This window comes from Aquarana catesbeiana, linkage group LG06 (genome assembly GCF_042186555.1).
Source record: "Aquarana catesbeiana isolate 2022-GZ linkage group LG06, ASM4218655v1, whole genome shotgun sequence".
NCBI classification, from domain to species: Eukaryota; Metazoa; Chordata; class Amphibia; order Anura; family Ranidae; genus Aquarana; species Aquarana catesbeiana.
In genome coordinates this window covers 349,510,463-349,533,808 of record NC_133329.1, presented here as the reverse complement: position 1 = coordinate 349,533,808, position 23,346 = coordinate 349,510,463, and the positions used below count along the sequence as shown (strand labels likewise).

The 23,346-nt window shown below is 43.0% G+C and overlaps 1 protein-coding gene across 2 annotated transcripts in view; it reads right to left on the bottom strand.

Annotated features, from left to right (window-relative positions):
- The window catches only part of SLC38A11 (solute carrier family 38 member 11), a 68,345-nt gene extending 65,322 nt beyond the window's left edge, over positions 1–3,023 (bottom strand). The window contains exon 1 of one of the 2 annotated variants that reach the window (XM_073634972.1): positions 2,949–3,023. In XM_073634972.1, coding sequence (XP_073491073.1) covers positions 2,949–3,009 — 61 coding nt within the window. In that variant the 5' untranslated portion in view covers positions 3,010–3,023. The remainder of the gene's footprint in view (positions 1–2,948) is intronic. The other variant, XM_073634973.1, reaches the window with a different exon arrangement.
- Positions 3,024–23,346: the final 20,323 nt, after the last annotated feature.

Here is a 23,346-nt window from a genome sequence, read left to right as displayed (position 1 = left end):
AGCACACAACGCTACATAAAGAATGCAGGGCTCAGGAGCACTCTACATAAAGAATGCAGGGCTCAGGAGTGCACTACATAAAGAATGCAGGGCTCAGGAGGGCACTACATAAAGAATACAGGGCTCAGGAGGGTGCTACATAAAGAATGCAGGGCTCAGGAGTGCACTAAATAAAGAATGCAGGGCTCAGGAGTGCGCTACATAAAGAATGCTGGGTGAAGCAGTGCGCTACGTAAAGAATGCAAGGCTCAGCAATGCGCTACATAAAGAATGCAGGGCTCAGGAGTGTGCTACATAAAGAATGCAGGACTCAGCAGTCAGCTACATAAAGAATGCAGGGCTCAGCTGTGCCCAGTAATGCAGCCTCACCAGTGCCCATCTATGCAGCCTCACTAGTGCCCAGCAATGCAGCCTCACCAGTGCCCAGCAATGCACCTTGATTAGTGCCCAGCAATGCAGTCTCACCAGTGCCCAGCAATGCAGCCTCACCTGTTCCCAGGAATGCAGCCTCACCAGTGCCCAGGAATGCAGCCTCACCAGTGCCCAGGAATGCAGCCTCATCTATGCAGGGGATCAGAGAGGAGAGGAAGTGGAGAGCCAGCTGGATCATCACACAGGCCGGCGTCTCCCACTGTGTGAGTGTGAATCGCCGGGTGCCCGCTGTCACACAAGTCCCGCATCCTGGATCGACTCCCACCTATCCTATGATAGACAGCACATGTCCTGGCATTGGAAAAGTGTGCTGTCTGTCAAAGAAGCCATACGAGGAGGCGGAACTTGTGTGATGATGAGTACCCGGTAATTTAAGTTAAAGCTGACACAACGGGAGATGGCGGCCTGACACCGTGTGTGGTGCCCGGGGCGGATCGCCCCGCCCCCCTCTGCCTCAGCACCCGCCCTGCAATCCAGGGACAAATCGGGGGAGAGACAGGCTCCAGGGAAAGTGTACACAGTCCGGTGATTGTCCGCGTAAAGGTAGGTCTGGTCACCCTACTTTAGAAAGTAGCACAATGTGGTGTGAATTGCATCATGGAGTACCTCCACTCTCTTGTAGACACTGGTGCCAGCACTACCAGCACTACCACTGCAGGAAATGCTAGCCCACCTGGCTGCCTCTTCACCAGCCCATCTAGCTGCTTCTTCCCCAGTTTACCCGACTGACTCTCTGGAGATTCTCCCAGAGCAAGGTAGAGAAGATTTAAGCACACGGCTATTTTCCAGAGAGCCCTGCTACATGTGGCAGTCTCTCCCCTTGTAAATCCCTGCACCATGCTGTAGTACTCATACTGTCCTCTCCTTGCTCCCGCTGCCTCTCAGGAAAGCCACCTTCTCCTGTGGTAGGATCATTCCAGGCCAGCACCTGGGCCCCTGCCCGAGGTAGAGCCTCTCCCAAGCAGGGGTCCCTCAAGGGCCACCAACAGTCTCCTCAGCATTGCACCTCCATCTTCCACCCAACTCCCTTCCCAGCATGACTCATTCCTATTTAAGGGCTCGCTTAGTCCCCTGCCAGGCCCACCTCCTGGGGATTGGCTAAGTTCCCCTAAATATGCAGAGCAACCCTCCTAGTTTCTAGAATTCTCTCCAACTTTCTAGAACCAGGGGGAGGCACCAGAGAGCTGCCTCTATGAGTCACGCTGCCCCGAACTCTAATAACCCTAGAGGGTGCTACAAGCATAATATATAATTGTGTATCACGATCTCAGCAAACACCTTGCTGCAGCAGCCTACTTCCCATACATGTGAAGGAAAGAGGTGGAAGGCTCGTGATCTGACGCTTTGATCAAAGTGATACAGTTTATTCATATACAGAAACAAATAAATGCATATTAAAAATAGCTACATATTCATAAAAACAGGATTACAAAATATACACATTTAAATTTTCAAAATCGGACATGCCCATGCAAGGGCAAGTGTTAAAAAGTTGGCGCGTTTGGAGGGGTTCCCTCTTCATCAGAGCCTTGAAGAACAAGAGGAGAATTCTGTACGATATGGTAGACCAACATAAAAGAGAGTGGCTAGTTGGAAGGTAAATCACATGGTGAGTGATAGATTCTCCTTAGCTTTACAGCTGTCCACATCCCAGTGCTCTATATAACGTAGAGAAATGTGGTTTGTGTGTTAGATAGATAGATAGATAGATAGATAGATAGATAGATAGATAGATAGATAGATAGATAGATAGATAGATAGATAGATAGATAGATAGGGATTCCATATACTGTATGTCTGTCAGTTGTACCTGTATCCGAGTGTGTAAAGATGTTGTAGCCTGCGTGCATCAATTCAAGAACAGGAGGCAGTTGCTTCAGTGTGGGTTCTATATACCTCTTATCAGAGAGTTGCCTTGTACTGTCCAAAGGATTGTAGCTGTCTCCAATAGCTACAATCCACCCCCTGGTTCTAGAAAGTTGGAGAGCATTCTAGAAACTAGGAGGGTTGCTCTGCCTATTTAGGGGCACTGTATCACTTTGATCAAAGCGTCAGATCACGCGCCTTCCACCTCTTTCCTTCACCTGGCTCTCTTTGGACCACCCCTGGTCAGCTTAGGCAGCGGGACACACATGATCATCTTTTAATTCCCTCCCTTTGAAAGTACTACCACTCTATACTAGCAACGCCTTCACAAGCACAGGAGAAATTCTTTCTATGTTTATATTTTTGTAGATCCCATACATACAGTATGTGTCATCACCACTGTCAAGGTGCTGCACCTCAGCGCTGATGTTACCTTACAAAATGTTTTAGGCCATATTAGGTTGACTCTTGAAAGTATAATTCAAAATTTGCATGTGTGTCTGCTTTTTTATATATTTCTGGATCAGACGTGGAATTTTCAGTGAAGATATCCTTTGCGTATGTATTTTTTCATTCTATGTGCATTGTGATTTGCTCAAGCTTATGATTGGCTTGCAATATAAATATTAATAATAATAATCACAGCCTACCTGTGACATAGGCAACTCCAAATAAAAGCAGAAGACCCAAGGGTAAACCAGCCAGCTTCATAGAATATGGCAGACCTAACAGCAGAATGGCAGAGAAAGTAGTGAGTCCATCTTAAAGAATAAATATAGGTAACTTCTGCGTTACTATGTGCTATATAATGTAAACATGTATGAAAGTGTAAACTTAAGAAGAAAAAGAGGTTCTGCTCAACACTGAATGTGTTCCCACATAAATAAACCAAATATTGTTAAGCGCTACCTCACCCAGCTACTCCCTGCTGGGCTCCAAATAGTAAGTGTATAAATGAGATCTGTGAAAACCAATGAACTCTCTGTGATAGTCCATATAAGGGTCTCAAAAAAATGTAACTGTGTGCTAAAAAGAACATCAAATAAACATAAATCCATAAATTAATAACAGTTGATACAAGTAGTAAGCTTGACATGGCGATTCATCAATTCCATTCAATTAGTGCTGTCTTCTATATGCATTGTGCAAGTGTCTAGATATCCAATAGTGACGGTCCAGGTAATACAAAACTGCTGTGCACACCAAAGTGCCCTCCACCGGTCACATTATGTGCTCACCTCCCATCGAAACCCACACAGGGGTGCAGTGACGAAACGTGTTGAGGCGGAGCCTGTGACGTCATTGCGTATGATTGGGAAGCAGAGAGTGAGCTGCTGGGGACACAGGGCCGAGGGACCTACAGAAGTTTCAGTGATCCAAAAACATTTCACCCCAAGCATACAAGCGAATCACCTGTGTGCACCAGGAATAGTGCATCTGTAAATATGAGTTTTATACTGTTGATTTTATTAAAGATATTGTATTATATGGTAAACACTATGTCAGTTCTTTTCTTACCCTTATGATACCTATGTATGAGGAATACCATTTAAGGGATCAGGAGCCCTTACACTGACAGAGGAACTGCAGATTGCTGGATTGATACCCCTAAGGGGAAGGCGTTACTGGACCCCTTTGTTGTTCTACCTGGGAGGTGAGCACATAGTGTGACCGGTGGAGGACACTTTGGCGTGCACAGCTGTTTTTTATTACCTGGACCGTCACTATTGGATGTCTAGACACTAGCACAATGCATATAGAAGAGAGCACTAATTTAATGGAATTGATGAATCGCCATATCAAGTTTACTTCTTGTATTAACTGTTATTATTTATGGACTTATGTTTATTTGATTCTAATTTTTAGCACATAGAGATACCTTTTTGAGACCCCTATATGGGCTATCACAGAGAGTTCATTGGTTTTCACAGATTTAATTTATACACCTACTATTTGGAGCCCAGCCCTAGCTGGGTGAGGTAGCACTTCACAATATTTTGTTATTTAGTGAGTCTACAGAAATCATTGATGAGAATTTATAACACAACCCATAAAAGCATTTTTTGTACAGCAACCCATAATAGCCAATTGTAATTAAAGGATAACTGCACTTTCAGTGTTAAATTCATCTGTCATTTCTCCTGCCAGATCTTCACTGTACAGCCCACTGAAAGCCACACAGCCACCACTGCAAGGGTTCCTGCAGTAGTGAGGACAGGTGAGTATAAGACTTGGGTGGGAAGGGTGCTGTTCTTTGTCAATGGCACCCCAGATCACTGTACATTAGTTGCCAACACACATTAGTGCATCAACACCATATCAGCAAAATTGGTGCATGTCTGTAATTTGGTAAGTTGCAGTGCATTGGCAGCCCATTCATAATAAATAGGCTATTTTAAAGCAAAGCATGTTTCAGTGGGTTAATGTCACAACAGGCCATATAGGTGTAAATGGTCCCTAAAGTGTTTTCTGCATTATTTGACAGGAACACTTACTAAACCCACCCCCAAACACTTGTTCTCCAATGCAGCGTAGCACTATGCTGTGTTGCCATTTAAAGAATGCAGACAACGCTCGTTTTTCGTATGTTGAGGTGCATTGAAGCCCATTTACTCTGAGTAGCCTGTGTTGCAGTGCACTGCGGCATATTGTTAATTGGCTCTTACACTACAGGGTCGTGATTTTGCTTTAAACGTGACGGTTGGTAAGATTTTATTTATTTTTTAATGACCAAGTGAAACATAAACCTAATATATAAACTGTTCTTACAAATTTCTTGTAAACTTATTGAAAAGGAGCTCTCATCTGAGCAAGCCATACATACATATAGGGCCAGGACAGGGGAAGTGCGTCTTGATCTGTATTTCAGTGGTGACAACTGAGCCATTACACAGCATTTAGAGAGTGTTATATAATATTACAGATGACTGTTACCTGTTAAAGGGCAGTATGTATGGCTGAGACTTTCCAATGAGAAGAGCCAGGTATACATCCTTACCTATCATTCCAGTGCCTAGAATGGCATTGATCAAGTTAAATCCTGCCCAGAACACATTGCTAGTAAGTTTATTGTCCTCTTTATCCTCTTCAACAAGTAATTCTGTATCATTTATATCTATCTGCAAAAAAGCAAAGATAATAATAATGATAATAATCTATATACAGTAGGAGGTATATTAGTATACATACAATACAGTAGGGGTTAAAGGACCATATCAATGTTGTGTATATAGTTCATGGAACTACTAAGTTATATATTTTTGTTTTACGTTTTTTTTATAGCAATGCGTGCAATCCATGTTAAGCATTCTGGTGCAATCTGGTGCCATTCATTCATTCTTTATTTTGGCAACATACCACAACACACGTGACTGCTGAGAAGCTTAGCCCCCACTTATTATTATTATTATTATTATTATTATTATTATTATCTTAACCCCCACTTATTTAAACCACAACAAACCTTTCCCCCCAAAAATACACATAGACCACTTTAAGTTGGAAGTAGGGCAAGGCCACAGCTTTATTGAACATATCAGTATAACAACCTTCAAAATACCAATAACCATGCCGGTCACGGTTAAACCGTGAGCATCTATAAACAAACCGTATAGTCTAAGAGGCCTGTCTCCACCATCAGTGCGAGGTGGGCATTAAACTGACCCCGTAATTAAACTTGAGGGCTTAGCCCATAAAGTAATACCACTTGCTGGCAAGGTAAAACTGCCAAGGAAGCTGTGATGAAACACACAACGGGTGGGTGGGCAACTCTTGTGACGTCAAATTCTTTGGAAAGTAGTGGGACGTGCTTCTGCGTAGCCTTTTCTAGAGTCTGGCTCCACCCAGTCACCTGGTGCCATTGTAGCCAATCCCACTGGAGCCACTCCGATTCCCTGATTAGGTTGCCATGCATCCAGCAGTCAAGGCTCCCTTTCCTTAGGGCGGGGCAGGTCAAGGGTCCTGTGCTGCATTTCAGGAGTGTTGGAAGGTGCATTGGAGTGCATTGCACCAGCACACTTAGTGTGTGTGGCGGTAATAGGCATTTTATTTCAAAAATGTGGTCTGAGCAGCCTCTAAATGCTTCTTCCTCAGCATAGCTGTATTTCTACATGCTTGTTCCAGGTCAGTGACTCAGAGTCAGCCAAGCCACTAGCATTTTTCAGAAGGAGTTTAGCAATGACAACCTCTATGTTTTTTTCAGCACAGGCTTCCTTTAACTGGGACAGTGTAGTCCCTGCAGCCCTGGAGAGAAATCCAAGTGACATAGCAGCCAGGATGGGGAGGAGCCATATTCTCGCAGACAGCTGACACTCCCGGAAGTGTGGGATGCCAAAGATTCCAGCTGCAGATGTAGTTTTCTAAGAGGGCAAAGGTTGGTAGCAAGGAAGTCCCCAAATGTTAAGTATTTTAAGAAGTTGCTTTTTTTTTTTTTTTTGCTTAAATATTGAACTAGGGCATGTTTTATAAAGTGTCAGGATTATCATTTTGTCTATGGAGTAAATTCCCTTTTTAATGCATGTTAATTGTCTACTAGCTTTACTTGCTGCAGAATATTAGACAAGAGCCAATTAGCCTAGCAGCATATCTTTGGAGTGTGGGAGGAAATCCACATAGGCACAGCATGCAAACTTCGTGCAGGTAGTACCATAGTTGGGATTTGAACTGATGACTCTAGTGCTGCCAGGCAGAAGTGCTAACTACTTAACTACTGTGCTGCCCTGATGCTGAAGCATGGAGTATGAAGGTTTATTTTTTATCGCCCCCAAACCTCTCTCATAGAGCATGTTGTGGTCAGCAGGTGATACTGCCTGCCAACATGCCCTATGTACATATATAATCACACTATATATATATATATATATATATATATATATATATATATATATATATATATGTATCATTCACTGGACACTTTATTAGGTACACCTAATCTTCTTACACAGGGTTGGACCCCCTTTTGCCTTCAGAACTAGCTTAGTTCTTCATGGCATAGATTCAACAAGGTGTTGGAAACATTCCTCAGAAATTTTGGTCCATAGTTACATGATAGCATCACGCAATTGCTGCAGATTTGTTGGCTGCACATCCATGATGCAAATCTCCCGTTCCACCAAATCCCAAAGGTCCTCTATTGGATTGAGATCTGGTGACTGTGGAGGCCATTGGAGTACAGTGACCTCATTGTCATGTTCAAGAAACCAGTGGTGAGATGATTTGAGCTTTGTGACATGGTGCATTATCCTGCTGGAAGGAGCCATCAGAAGATGGGTACACTGTAGTCATAAAGGGATGGACATGGTCAGCAACAATACTTAGGTAGGCCGTGGTGTTTAAAGATACTCAATTGGTACTAAGGGGCCCAAAATTTGCCAAGAAAATATACCCCACACCATTATACCACCACCAACCTGAACCGTTGATACAAGACAGGGTGGATCCATGCTTTTATGTTGTTTACAACAAATTCTGAACCTACCATCTGAACGTTGAAGCTGAATTTGAGATTCACCGGACCAGGCAACATTTTTCCAATCTTCTATTGTCCAATCCAATTTTGGTGAGCCTGTGCGAATTGTAGGCTCAGTTTCCTGTTCTTAGCTGACAGGAGTGGCACCCGGTGTGGTCTTCTGCTGCTGTAGCCCATCTGCTTCAAGGTTCCTGTTGTGCGTTCAGAGATGGTATTCTGCATACTTTGGTTGTAACGAGTGGTTATTTGAGTTACCATTGCCTTTCTATCATCTCAAACCAGTCTGCCTATTCTCCTCTGACCCCTGACATCAACAAGGCATTTTCATCCACACAACTGCCACTCACTGGATATTTTCTCTTTTTTGGACCATTCTCTGTAAACCCTAGAGATAGTTGTGCCTGAAAATCCCAGTAGATCAGCAGTTTTTGAAATGCTCACACCAGCCCGTCTGGCACCAACAACCATGCCACATTCAAAGTCACTTAAATCCCCTTTCTTCCCCATTCTGATGCTCAGTTTGAACTTCAGCAAGTCATCTTCACAACATCTAGATGCCTAAATACATTGAGTTGCTGCCATGTGATTGGTTGATTAGCAATTTGTGTTACCAAGAAATGAAACAGGCGTACCCAATAAAGTGGCGAGCGAGTGTATATCACAGTCTATAAATAGGAATAAGGTTTTAAAAAGCTTGTCACAGGTTAATAAGATTGAACCATATGAAATGTACCCCTTAGGCGATGCTCAAAAACATTTCAAATTGAAATCCCTCCTAACCATGTCCATGAAATGTGGTTGCAGTGCAGTTGTGCTGCTGCCCCATTTTCCTCCATGGGGTGCGGTGGCACTATCGCCTGCTGACCACACCCTATAAAGGTGAATGGCGCCGCAGCACAACTGCGATGGAACTCCAATGGTTGCTGCGAGGTTAGGAGAGACTTGAATGCCTCTTTAAACAAGCTTGCAGGAGGTAGCATATCCCTTCTCTATCACCTGCTAATTGTGGATGATGGCAAAGCATCCACCGAAGGTCATGAGTCAACAGCTTCCCATGTGGAAGAGGTTTACTGAACTTCCAGATCATTAGGAGATAAAAAAGAAGCTTTCATGATAATCCCATACATTCAGGCAAATTCAGGTAGTACGATTTGTGTTGTCTTTTATACCAGAATGGTGTCTGCAAGGATAAAAGTGGAATAGAAAAGTTGGAGCTGTCAATAGATATGTAGGTCACCAACAATATATTCTAGAAACAACCCTGACTGCTGAGAAGCTTAGTCTTGTCTTACCACCCCCCCCCCCCCCCCCCACTAATTTAAACCACAACAAAAGCCCTTGCCCCCCAAAAAAACACATAGGCCACTTTAAGTTGGAAGCAGGGCAAGGCCACAGCTTTATTGAACATCTTAGTATAACAAACTTCAAAATACAAATACCACGCCGGTCACGGTTACACCGTGAGCATCTATAACCAAACCGTATAGCCTAAGAGGCCCATCTCCACCATCAGTGTGAGACAGGCATTAAACTGACCCCGTAAATAACTTGAGGGCATAGCCCATAAAGTGATACCAATTGCTCGCATGGTAAAACGGCCAAGGAAGCTGTGACGAACACACAACGGGCGGGTGGGTGGGCAACTCTTGGGACGTCGACTTCTCTTGAAAGTAGTGGGACGTGCCTCTGCGTAGCCTTTTCTAGAGTTCCGGCTCCATTCAGTCACCTGGTGCCATTGTAGCCAATCCCAACGGAGCCACTCCGACTCCCTGTTTAGTTTGACGCCCTGCTTGGTTGCCAAGCATCCAGCAGTCAAGGCTCCCTTTACTTAGGGCGGGGCGGGTCAAGGAGCCTTCATTATCTGCAATAACTGCCGTGTTTTGGGACATTATATAGGAACTACATTTCATATTTATTAATGTACAATCTTATCAATCTTTGATAACGTTTTTTAAAACCTTGTTTCTGTTTGTAAATTGTGATTCTATATGTACATGGAGGCAGCTATAATTGGTTATCACATATGCAGGATGTGCTTTGTGTATAGCAGCATTCCACATTGATCACCTTCTCTTTTCTCCAAACGTAATAATAGTCTGTGGATTCACAAAGCATTTAGGAAGTAGAATATTCACTTAGCTCAATGAATAAAAGTGTCAGGAAACTTCAGTGCACCTATGTTACCTGCAGGTGGCAACATGTTCCTGTGTCTGTCACCCTGTAACTCCTGTGATTTACAGTGGGTTTCTGACAGCAGTTTTTAGACTTGTGTTGCTAATAACAAACTAAAAATGGCTGCGTGAGGATTATTTAAAGCTAGACTGCAGTCTTACCTAATCCTTGCACAGCGGTACAGGCTCCTATTTTGTAAATTGCTTGCTTCGATTTCACTACACACTGTACGTTGCTCACAGTATGCATTAGAAAATGCAGCATGTCAGAAAGAGGCCACATGATTTCCTTGGTAGGGTTCTTCCAGCATCATCTCACCCTTTCTTCACCAGCCTGGTTGCAGGAAATAAATTTGCACTGTCTATGGCCTGCCTAATTGCCCTGCTTTGGACATAGTTATTTATCATCTCACTTGCCAATTTGTGTATTTCTTGTACCAGGCTTTTTGTGATTTTTGTTTGCTTTTGTATTTGTCTTGGAAGTTTCATGGATAGTCAACTTTTATCCTAATATTGATCAATGGTTCCAATTAAAAGCCTAAGGCAGGCCATACGTGGTGCAAATTTCTTTCTTGTAACCACGAGTTTCAGGAAAGGAATTTGCATGATTCCCCCATCAACACAGACAGTACTGACAGGGGAATCAGCAATTGTTTTCTCTCAGTGGGCAGAGGGGCGGGTGGGGGAAGCCATCCCCACCGGGAGAAGACAGTGATTATCACTAGAGGCTATAGCAGCTGCTAGCAATAATCGCAAGAGAAACTGGCAGGCTAGTTGTACCCAAGTTGATCGATTGATCAACTTGGTACATTCAAGCTGCCCATTAACAGTTCGAATCTCAGCTGGTTCCTGCTGAACTGGCTGAGATTCGAACTGTGTATTGCCGTCCTAAGATTACTCAAAAAGATTAAAAATCAGCACTGGAATCAATGATTGGAGGGGGTGGACCAGTGGCGGCCCGTAATGCAGGACGCAGGGGTGCCGCCCCCTATCCATACATCCGGCCCCCTAACTTACATGCGCCGGACACATGGATTCCAATGGGGTTTTCTTTTTTTGAAGCACGTGATTAGAGCCAGAGGCTCTAATAGGCTTCAGATAACGGTCGGCTCAGGGTGCAGAGCGGGTGATACAGAAAAAGAAAATGACTCCTGCGCACAAGTGGTCAACCAGATAGATGGAAAAGTGACACAGGCCTTGCTGCCCTCAAGGATGGGGAATCCTAACAGACAAAGAAATAAAAAGAGAGAGGGGCGCACCGGCCATGTGCATTATCTTTTGTAAAACATTTATTGAATAAAATGATAAAAGAAATTACTCACAAGCAGTAGTAAAATCAAGTGCCGTAAACCTCGAGCAACAACTAGCAGCAAGTGGTTATAATGATGAGCGAAGCCTTCCAAAGGTCTTAGAGGAACATACAGGCATCACTACCAGCTAACGCGTTTCGAAGGGCACGTCCCTTCTTCATGCTGAGCTCTGATGAAGAAGGGACGTGCCCTTTGAAACGCTTTAGCTGGTAGTAATGCCTGTATGTTCCTCTAAGACCTTTGGAAGGCTTCGCCCATCGTTATAACCACTTGCTGCTAGTTGTTGCTCGAGGTTTACGGCACTTGATTTTACTACTGCTTGTGAGTAATTTCTTTTATCATTTTATTCAATAAATGTTTTACAAAAGATAATGCAAAGGCCGGTGCGCCACTCTCTCTTTTTATTTCTTTGCAGAGCGGGTGACCTGACCGTCCGTGGGGGGGGTTTGCAGGTGACCCGACCGACCCGAGGGGGGGGGGTAGGTGGCTGTGGATAAATTGTTTGCCCCCCCAAAAAAAGAAATATATACCACCAGCCGCCACTGGGGTGGACCTTTCAATCATCTACCTGTCATCCATTCATAGATCCTGTTTCATTTATAGCATGATCAATAGGACAAGTTTATAAATGTGGTGTGCAATGTAATAATCAAGTGTTCATTGCTGGGCAGTCTATTGCAATGTTTATCTATCTGTAAATGTGTCAAAAATACAGTGAAAATGAATAACCTAAAAAAGGCGTTTCAGTGTAATTTTCAGGATTCGTACTAAACATATAAGTGGGGACACTTGTATCTATACGCCATGTATATCTATAGTCAAGATGTTTATTTTGTTTAATTTTGAAATGCCTGTCTGGTTTGACAATAGTCAGCCGGACAAAAAAGAAATAAAGAGGGTGAAACTCCCTAACAGGACACAGCAATAAAAACTGGGCAGAGTTCAAATTTTTGCTTATTAAATAAAAACTGGGGTACAGATACATTTTAACAAAACAAAATAAATGTCCTAATAAGTAATATTTAAAAATATTTTAGATTGAAAGCTTTACTGTACTTTTGGTGCTATATTCTAAAAAAAATAATCATCATATCAATAATAATACATGAAAAGCAATACCTGCTCTGTCCAGCTGTCCTGTGCCGAGGTTGTTCCCATTCTGGACACTGTTCTTCGCGGCCAGGAGTTGTACATTTTCATAAAGCAGTCATGGTCCAAAACGTTTGAATCACTGACCAGGAAGGATCACTGTAGCACAGTAAGCTGATCTATATACTATTGCCATAAAGACAGAATGATGAGAATCTTGCTGTCCAATGAAAAAGGGAAACGATGGTTATAAAAAGAAAGCAGCAGGAAAGAATGACTGAGTTCAGATTTATGATAATATGTAACTCAATAAACTGGCCTAGGAACTTAAACCTATTAGGGACTACCTAATTTCATAAAGACATGGCTTACCACCAGCAACAGAGAGGTACTATTAAAAGAATATAAAATTAAGTAGCTCAGTTAAAAAAGGCATACTGCACTAAATCTGCTTTGCTGATCTCTGTAGAGGACTCCTCTACTGAGGTACCTATAAACATAGATACAGTATATGGTTGTCTAAATAAGCCTAAACAGGGCATGAGTTTTGCTGTATGCAGGTACCTCGGGCAGACCATGGATTATATTTTGAAGGTCCTTGTTTAAAATCTTTCTGCTAAAGAGGGACAATGCTCTCTCCTTGTCTCCCATTGAAACTACAAGTGGCCATTTCAGTTCACATTATGTAAACATGTTCCACTGTTGTCACCTTCAGCAAACTCACCCTGAGAAACGCCATGCAGTCATCAGTGGAGTGAACATGTTAGACAGGATACAAGAGCTCCTGGCACCACTGCCATCTAAAATGTCTGGGTTCAGATAACATGTCAACCCAACGCACACTGTGGTTCCTCCCACCAACCCTTGTATCACTACTGTGTTCTGTAGTAATGTAGGAGTTGTCGGGATGAGCCACAATGCAGTTTGTGGCTCAGGCCCCATTTACACCCAAGCAGGGCGATTTTCAGGCGTCTTTATTTGAGAGTTTTGCAAGCATATTAAAAAGAATAAGATTATTCCCGCGCTATCATGTATGGAGGACGGCTAGAACGGGAAAAGCTGCTAGCACCGATTCGGGTACACACCTAACCTTCAGAGTAAAAAGCATAAAAATAAGTGATGCAGCGCTGATCCACACTAATCAACCGGCGAGCTGATGAAGTCACGTGTGGTGTGACGTCACGCGTAGGGACGAGACAGGCTACAGAGACTGCCAGAGGCTTACGAGCTCGCCGCTTGTCGGATACAAAGCGCTGTTTTTAAAATTGTGATGTGAGTACCCTATCTTTTTTCATAAATAAAAGTGATTTGATTAAACGGTATCACACTATTGGGACCCTTCCTGCTTTTCATATACTCCCCCCCCCCCTGCACTACACCTGAGGAATTACATCCCGGACCCAGGAACGTGTGGGACGCGCTGGAGCCCCTAGGTGGACACCCCCCCCCCCCTGCACCACACCTGAGGTATTACATCCCGGATCCAGGACCGTGAGGGACGCGCTGGAGCCCCTAGGTGGACACCCCAAAGGCTTATCTATCATATGCGCATGCCCTATTACCTTAAGGTAAGGGGCCATTGCTCACCTGTGTGTTTGCACACGAAGACACTTGTGATGTTACCCACGCTGAGCACGTTTATTACAATGGCCGCATGCTAAACCGTTGCTGTCACATATTTCATCTTTTGAATGACTTCTTGTGTATAGCACTGTTTGCACTTTAATGTTTGGGATATATATTATCTATTATACCCTACCCACTTGGATGGGTGTTTTTTGCACATTTGTCACCTATTGATAAGGGATTTAGACCCATACGATTGTCATTGTCCATTGCACATTCATTTCACATTGTCACCTTCTTCAGCGTCATTTGAACAAAGTTATATCATTCCTCTTTATTTATATATGTCTACCTGATGTTTTCATCACTATATTGTGAGGTTTATCTAATTACGTAGAGTCTTTAATGATTTATATTCACCTATTATTTTGATTATTACTAATATTATTCTTATTAGGTTTGTAATTTGTCACTTGTCGTCACCCAATTTGGTTTTACTCATTTTTACTCTAATCTTTGATTTTTTCCTATGATATTAATATCTGACACTGGGATTTTATATTCACCATTTTACACATGGTTGATTAGTGTGGATCAGCGCTGCATCACTTATTTTTACGCTTTTTGCAAGCATGTTACAAGCCTTTTAGAAGCATATTAAAAGCATTTTACATGTGTATTCAAGCTTTAGGTGTTTTTATAGCCAATAGAAAGCACTGGGGGGAGGAGTATAAGGGTGGAGAGCTGTTTTGTCAGAAAACACATGCTCATGTTGAGTATTTTTCAGTCGTTCCCATTGAAGTCTATGAGGCCAATCTGCCTAAAAGGAGGCTTGAAGGCACTGTTCTTCATTTAGGGGGGCTGTTTCTCTTTTGGAAGCAAAGTCCCTTGCCCTCTTTTCCTCCTTATTTGTTTGGGGCTGATCTGAATGTGCAGGGACTCTGGCTGATCTGAGGTGTGAAGGTGCAGAAATTGGAGCTGACCTGAGGTCTGAAGATGCAGGAATTGGGGCTGTTCTGAAGTCTGAGGATGCAGGAATTGGTGCTGATCTTAAGTCTAAATGTATAAGAATTGGGCTAGATCTGAAGTGTGGAGGTGCAGGATTTGGGGCTGATCTGAGGTCTGAGGGTACAGGAACTGGAGTTGATATGGGTTCTGAAAGTGCAGGAATTGGGGCTGATCTGAGGTCTAAATGTTAAAGAATTGGGGCAGATCTGAAATGTGGGGGTGCAGGAACTGGAGTTGATCTGGGGTATGAAAGTGCAGGAATTAAGGCTGATCTGAGGTGAGTAGGTGCAATAATTTGGTTTTATCTGAGGTGTGAAGGTGAAGAAATTGAGTTTGATCTGAGGTCTAAAGGTACAGGAATTGGATCTGATCTGAGATCTGAAGGTGTGGGAATTGGGTCTGATCTGAGGTCAAAAGGTGCAGAAATTGGTGTTGATCTAAGGTGTGCAGGAATTGGGGAGCATCTAAGGTCTAAATATAAACATGTGCATAAGTTAATATAATTATACTTGCAGCAAAATAAATACACCATAAATAAACAGTGATAAGTCTAATGGAAAACGTTACCCACTAGAAAAAGTAAGAAACATCCTTAAAGTCCTTTAAAATCTTATTCCACTCCTGATGTGAATATTATAATTGACATGCTGCAAATGAAGTATCCACATAATATGTGTATCATGCGTGTTTCAATATAAAGATATCCTCATGCTCAACTGCTGTGTACCACCACCTTTTAATGTTGCCGCTTACCTCAAATATTGGCCCACACTTAGGTAAGGTCAAATCAAGCTTCCCCAGCAACCTGGGACATAACCATTTCACTCTTCGCCAGAAAAGAAAACTCCAGCATTATCATCCACTCGATAACACAGTGGAAACCAATTCAATAAAGGAAAGGAAATAAAAAATCTCTCATAGTGTAGTTAGTATCTCAAAACATGTAACATTTATTAGAGCAGAAAAAAATACTACTCACTAGTGTTGGGTGAGAAGTTCGGGCCAAGCATAAGTTCGCCCATTCAGCGAACCCCTTAATTTCTGCACAGTGCATTCTGAGGCCCTAATTGGATGAAGCGGTCAGATGCAAGGCTTAGCCCAATCATGACACAGGGCACTGTCAGAGTCCTGATTGGACAAAGTCAAGGTTCCACAGGAACCTTTTGAAGTGTGTTCTTGGAGTGGAGATAGAGCATGGCTCAGACAGTGACAGCTAGTTAGTTTATTCTTGTGACTCTGAGTGTAGTGTTAGTGTAGTGTGAGTATAATGTGAGTACAGTGTAGTGTGTCAGCATAGCGTGAGTATAGTGTACTGTGTCAGTGTATTGTGAGTATAGTATAGTGTCAGTGTAGTAGTGCAGTGTTTAACTTGATTACATTACATTTAGTGGTGTATACAGTGCTGTATGCAAATATATATTTTTTTGGTTGCTGGTTTTTTTTTTTTGGTCCCCTGCCTGGCCCCCCTTTTTTTTTTAAATTGCCAGTCACAGTTTTTCTTACTGTAACACTGCTGTTCCCCCTTGTTTAGTTTTATATATATATATATATATATATATATATATATATATATATATATATATATATATATATATATTATAGTTTTTCCATTTCCGTCAGCGGCAGTCCTTATTCCATTTTAAGTGCACCAAACGCCACTTTTCTGTCAATAAAGTGCATCCAATCACTCATTTTCTATTATCGATTACATTTGGGTAATAAGCCCCCATCATGCCTGGGAGGCCAACAAGGAGAGGCAGATGTTCCCATGCCACTATGAGGGGCTTGCAACGTCTGTGTCCACAGGCAAAGGTGGACGTGGTCCGTCCTCAGGCAGGGCATGTTTGTCTCTGTTTAGTGATGTTGTCCATGCTATCCAGCCACAGCATTCAGAGGAGGTGGTGGACTGGCCTACTAAACTATCCTCATCCTCCTCCATCACCCAAGATGACACTAGTTCACAGTCCACTGCAGCTGCCAGAGGGGCTGAATTTATTGACCACAGCATCAGCCACTTGCTTCTTTTGGATGCATAGACATTATTTGATTCTGATGCTGGTTCTGAGGTTGAGGAAGGGAGTAACATGAGCCTACAGAGAGGGGAGAACACTAATAAACAACAAATTGTCAGTCATGTTCCCCCCAGCCTCAGCATATTGCCAAGTTGGCTCAAGTGATGAGGATGGAGGGGATGATGATGATGAGGTCACTGACTCAACTTGGGTGCCTGTTAGAGCATAAGAGGAAAGAGGAGGAGGCACAACCCCAACAAGGTAGTATGTCCTCCAAAGGCAGCCATTATGGAAAAGTAGGTAGCAGCCACCCTATTTCATCACATTGTAGAGCTCTTATCTCCCAGCCCACTTCCCACAGCTCAACTGTGTGGGCCTTTTTTTAGCACATGTGCAGCCGATCGCACTGTTTTGCAATTTGCAATCACTGCCACAAGCAGATCAAGCGTGGCAAAAAACACTAGCCTTTTGGGTACCACATGCTTGCAAAAGCACTTAACCTCCAATCACTCAGCCCATTGGCAAGAGCACCTGAAAGCCACACAAAAGGGACACACTTCCTTTCCTCACTCCTCACCTTTCGTCTCTACCCCCGCTATATCTCATGATGATGACCTCTCAGCAGCCTCGACTGACAGGGATGATGGTATAGCAAAGGGTGTCACAGGTCCTTGCAACAAGTCTGCCAGCAGCACACCATCAGCTGTAGAGTATAGAGTATATAGTATAGAGTATAGCAGGCACATTTCTCTGCCCCAGTTGCTGCAGCGAGGAAAAAAAAATACACTCCCTGCCACTCACATGCCCAATGTCTAAATTCCAGCTTGACCAAATTGCTGGCTTTACAACTCCTGCCTTTCTGTCTGGTGGATTCTTCCCCCCTCCATGAATACGCAGAATGTGCTGTACCACAATGGCAGGTTCCCAGTTGCTATTTCTTTTCACGTAAGGCCATTCCAGCTCTGTACCATCACATGGAAGTCAATGTTTTGACATCATTGGGCAAGGCAGTCAGCCACAGGGTCCACCTTATTGCTGACTCGTGGTCCTGCAAGCATGGTCAGGGACAATATATTTAGTTCACAGCACACTGTGTAACTCTGCTTGCAACTAGGAAGGATGCAGGACAGGGCTCAGTGCTGGAGCTTGTTTTGCCACCATGTCTCCATACAGCTGGTGGTGATGATGCGAGATCTGTCAGCTCTACCCCCTCCTCCTCCTCCTCCATGCCCTCCTCTGCTGAATTGTCCTATGAACTACCAGTACCCTAAGTGTTCAAAGGGCTATTCAATGAGTCGGGCTGAAAGATGCCATGCAGTGTTTCAGCTGGTCTGTCTAGGGGACATGACCCACACCGGAGCAGAGATTCTTTCAGCTCTGCAGGAGCAGGCCCAGAGGTGGTTCATGCCTTGGAATCTTGAGCTAGGAATGATGGTGTGCAATAATGGCACTAACCTTTTGTCCACCCTTCGACAGGGAAAGTTGACACATGTGCCATACCTGGCATAGGTCCTCAATTTGGTGGTGCAGTGTTTCTTAACCACTTGCCGACTGTATACTGTATATATACGGCGGCAAGGCGGCTCTCCTGTGCAGAATTACGTACATGATCCTGCACTTCCGGGTTTTGGGTGTGCATGCGTGCCACCGACAACCCACTTCCGCTGTGATTGGACACAGCGAGAGACAATGAGTGGGTCTGCGGAACTCGATGTCCGCTGGGACCCGCCGAACATTCAGGAGGGAGGAAGCAGAATGGCGGTCTGCCTATGTAAAGTAGGGAAGGTAGTGAACACAGATCTCTGCCTTCCCATAGTACAAGCATCCTCCACACAGTAAGCAAGCTCATTTTAGGCACACATTTAACCTTTGATCGCCCCTGATGTAACCCCTTCCCTGCCAGTGTCATTAGTACAGTGATAGTGCACATTTTTAGCACTGATCACTGTATTAGTGCCACTGGTCTCCAAAAAAGTGTCAATTAGAGTCCGTTTTGTCCGCCACAATGTTGAAGTCCCACTCTAAATCGCGAATCACCACCAGTACTAGTAAAAATAAATAATTAACTGAAAATTCCATAAATATATCCCATAGTTTAAGACGCTATAACTTTTGCGCTAACCAATCAATATACGCTTGTTGGGATTTTTTTTACCAAAAATATGTAGCAGAATACATATTGGACTAAACTGATAAAGACATTAGATTTTTTTCCCTTTTTTTTATTGGATATGTTTTATAGCAGAAAGTAAAAAATATTGTTATTTTTTTTCAAAATTGACGGTATTTTTTTGTTTGTAGCGCAAAAAATAAAAACCACAGAGGTGATCAAATACCACCAAAAGGAAGCTCTATTTATGGGGAAAAAAGGACATACGTTTTTTTTTTTTGGGTACAGTGTCGCACGACCGGGCAGTTGTCAGTTAAATAATGCAGTGCTGTTTGATGGTCTGGTCATGAAGTGGGGTAAACCTTTTGGAGCTGAAGTGGTTAAACAATACCCAGGTTTGCAAGATCTTCTAAAGCAGGCAAGAAGAGCCTATAGCCATTTCAGGTGGTCACACACAGCCAGTGTTCGGTTGGCTGAAAATGAGCGGGAATTCCACCTGCCCGTAAACTGCCTGATTTGTGACATGCCCACCAGGTGAAACTCAACTTTGGCAATGCTGCAGCGGCTGCAGATGCAGCAGAGGGCTGTCAATGAGTACCCGTGTCAGTATGGCACAAGGACAGGCTCAGGGAACCTCTGCTTTTTTTCCCTACGCCAATGGCTGCTGATAAAGGATGCATGCACTGTACTGTCACCATTTGAAGAGGTGAAAAGGATGGTGGGCCGTTACAATGCATGCATCAGTGACACAATCCCTCTTGTGTTCCTGCTGGAGCACACTCTGCATGGTATTATGGACAGGGCACTCGAGGCAGAGCAGTGGGAGGAAGAGGAGGACTTCCTTTCCTCTCAAGTCCCACTTTTATGCAGACACCATTCTTGCGACGCCACAGAACACACAAAAAGAGAGGGAGGAAGAGCAGGAAAAGGAGGATTCTGGTAGTTTTGGAGGCATTGAAGCAGAGTAAGACATACGCCAAACCTTGAGAGATGGTTTTCAGTCCCCAAAAACCTTGGGAGTAGTACGTGGATGGGAGGAGGCAGTTCCAGATACTGCAATCCTCAGTGACCCCAAGGACAAAAACTTGCGGTGCATGGCCTCCCTTCTTGTTCAAAGCCTGCTAAAGGACCTGAGAATTTGTGGCATCAAGGATAAGGATCATTATTGGTTGGCAACCCTTCTTAACCATTGTTACAAGGGGAAGTCTTGGAACTCAACCCATCTTTACAGAGGGAGCAGAGGATGAAATATCTTAAGGACACCTTAAAGAGGAGTTTATGTAACGACTTTCCAGAGTCTGATAGGTTGCAGTCTCATGGAAAAGCTACTTTTGAGGCTTCTTTTGGTCAAAGGATGAGCAGTGAAGAAGGGGGCCACCTCAGTGATGCATTTAAAAAACTTTTTAGTCCTCTGGGCCTAAGGCTGTCAGCTTTTACAACCAATCCACAGCGCCTGTATCAAATGGTGGAAGATTATCTAGGGGCGAAAACAGACATGAAGAGCTTTCCAGTAGATGATTCACTGGGTTTCTGGGTCATGAGAATAGACCTCTGGCCAGAACTTACCCAGTATGCAATTGAGCTGCTGGGTTGCCCTGCATCCAGCATGCTTTCTGAATAGGCATTCAGTGCTGCTGGAGATTTTTTGACAGATAAAAGAGCACGTCTGTCCACAGACTCAATTGACTGGCTGACATTTGTCAAAATAAATCAGTCCTGGATCAGCAGCAGCTATCAAGCCCCTGATGCCAATGTCGCTAAATAAGTGTTATTGGGATCTCAAATCTCTGCAGGACTGTTTAGGCTGACTAACTTTGTGGGTGCTGACTTTATCTTGAAATATTTTTTTGGTATAGATTTCATGGGCACAATTAACACCCAAAGACAAGTTTTTCTGCACCTGTTTGACAGGTGAATCAAATTTAAATTTTTTAAAGCAAGGCCGATTCTTGCTTTCATCAAGACTACCTCTATAAGGTTACGGTGTGAAGGTAGAAAATAATAGAATCGCGCTAAAACATTAACTTAATAATGTATAATCAATCAATATTACTGCCCATGAAACATAAGCATATGTATCATGAACAGATTAACACAAAATAATATAATGCCAAAATTAGAAACCAAAGTGAAAACGAGAAATGTTAGTAAAATCAAAATGTATATGGCATACAGTGTAATGTCCAAACACTAAAATGACCAAACACCCCATGGACATATGAATAAAATACAAAAATATTGGAAGAAGTCCATCAAATTTTAAATTATATGGAATCTTCCATGGCGTGAGAATTCTTGTGTTCAATCCACCACCAATGATAAAGATTTGCCGCTTACAGAGGATCAGGGGCAACCTGTACAGAGATAGCCCTCTGGAGCTTAACAAGTGGACCCAGATTCAAAATTCGTGGGTGGTAATTAAACATCCAAAGATACCAAATGGAGCTATTGGAACTCAGATCCCATCGTATCTCCCCAGCTCATAGATGATAAGTGTGGCATGAAAGATAAGAGAAGCTCCAATAGTGTAAAACCTTTGATTTATTGTAAATAAAACAAGCATATATTGCACTTACATATAGATAGCAGATAAAGCGCCTGTCCAGAGCTCCGGCCGGTGAGCACACAGACAAACCCGTCCTACTGAGACTTCCACGACAATGCGAGGTGACGCAAGCACGTCGCTCCATCCTACGCATTTTGTAATAGGTTACGTTGTCCAGGGGCACGGGCGGCGCGCTGCGTCACCTCCCTAAATACTAAAATATTCTAACCAAGCCTCGTTTTGAATCCAGTCTGTCAGCGGACATGCGCGGCAGCAATGTAGATATTAAACACTACGTGCTCTGCGCAGAGAGCCGAATAGAAACGAAAAAAAACAGGTGGATTATATTATAGATAAAAAAGGGTTACAAATAAAGCAAAAATTGTATAAAATAAATAAATATATATGCCATTGGTGGATGTAAGAATCAAAAGGTCAGTGAAAAAACTGAAGTATCACGGTGCGAAGGCACCACCAACACCCAAAGCCCAATTTTTCCAAACCTGTTACTTCTGTCCAGACTTTATCTAAAAACAAATGTTAATCTTGGCCTGAGTGTACTACAATTTTGATTCTTCACATAAGGCTTGCTCACTGTGGTGCAAAACTTTGGTATTTCCATCCAAAGTCTGCCAAAGACACACCACTATTTATCCAAAACATCTTTAACCTTGTTCTGAGTGCACTTAAACGTGGCCTGATCATACAGATTGGCAAATTCAATTTAATTGTCATTTTTTTTCTTTATAAATGTTAGTTTCGCTGCAGCAGGTTCTATATATAGTACAGATGCACCACTTTATAGACAGACTTAGGGGACCCCCCCAGGCACTATATTTAAAGGAATTTTTCATTTTTATTGTTTCACTTTAAGCATCATTAAAATCACTGCTCTTAAAAAACTTTTTTAACCAGTTTAGCCCTGGAAGGTTTGGCTGCTCAATGACCAGAGCATTTTTTGCGATACAGCACTGCATCACTTTAATTGACAATTGCAGTCAGTCGCGCGACGCTGCACCCAAACAAAATTGACGTCCTTTTTTTCCCACAAATAGAGCTTTCTTTTGGTGGTATTTGATTTTTATTTTTTGCACTATAAACAAAAAAAGAGCGACAATTTTGAAAAAAAAACACAATATTTTGTATTTTTTGCTATACTAAATATCCCCAATTTTTTTTTTTTAAAAGCAAATATTTTTTCTCAGTTTAGACCGATATGTATTCTTCTACATATTTTTGGTAATAAAAATCGCAATAAGTGTATATTGATTGGTTTGCGCAAAAGTTATTGCGTCTACAAAATAGGGGATAGATTTATGGCATTTTTATTATTTTTTGTTTTACTAGTAATGGCAACGATCTGCGATTTTTATCGTGACTGCGACATTATGCGGACACCTTTGACACCTTTGACACATTTGGGATGATTGACAATTATACAGCGATCAGTGCTATAAAAATGCACTTATTACTGCATAAATGTGTCTGGCAGGGAAGGGGTTAACACTAGGGGGCGATCAGGGGGTTAACTGAGTTCCCTGACTGTGTGTTCTAACGGTAGGGGGAGGGGACTGACTAGAGGGGATGACTGATTGTGGTTCCTAGCTATTAGGAACTCATGATCTGCATCTCCTCTCAGAACAGAACAGGGATGTGTGTTTACACACACACATCCCTGTTCTGCCTCTCGTGCCTGCGATCGCTTGTGGCCAGCGGTCATCGCGACCGTCGGCCACTCGCATTGGCGGTGCGCATGTGCCTGCTATCCCG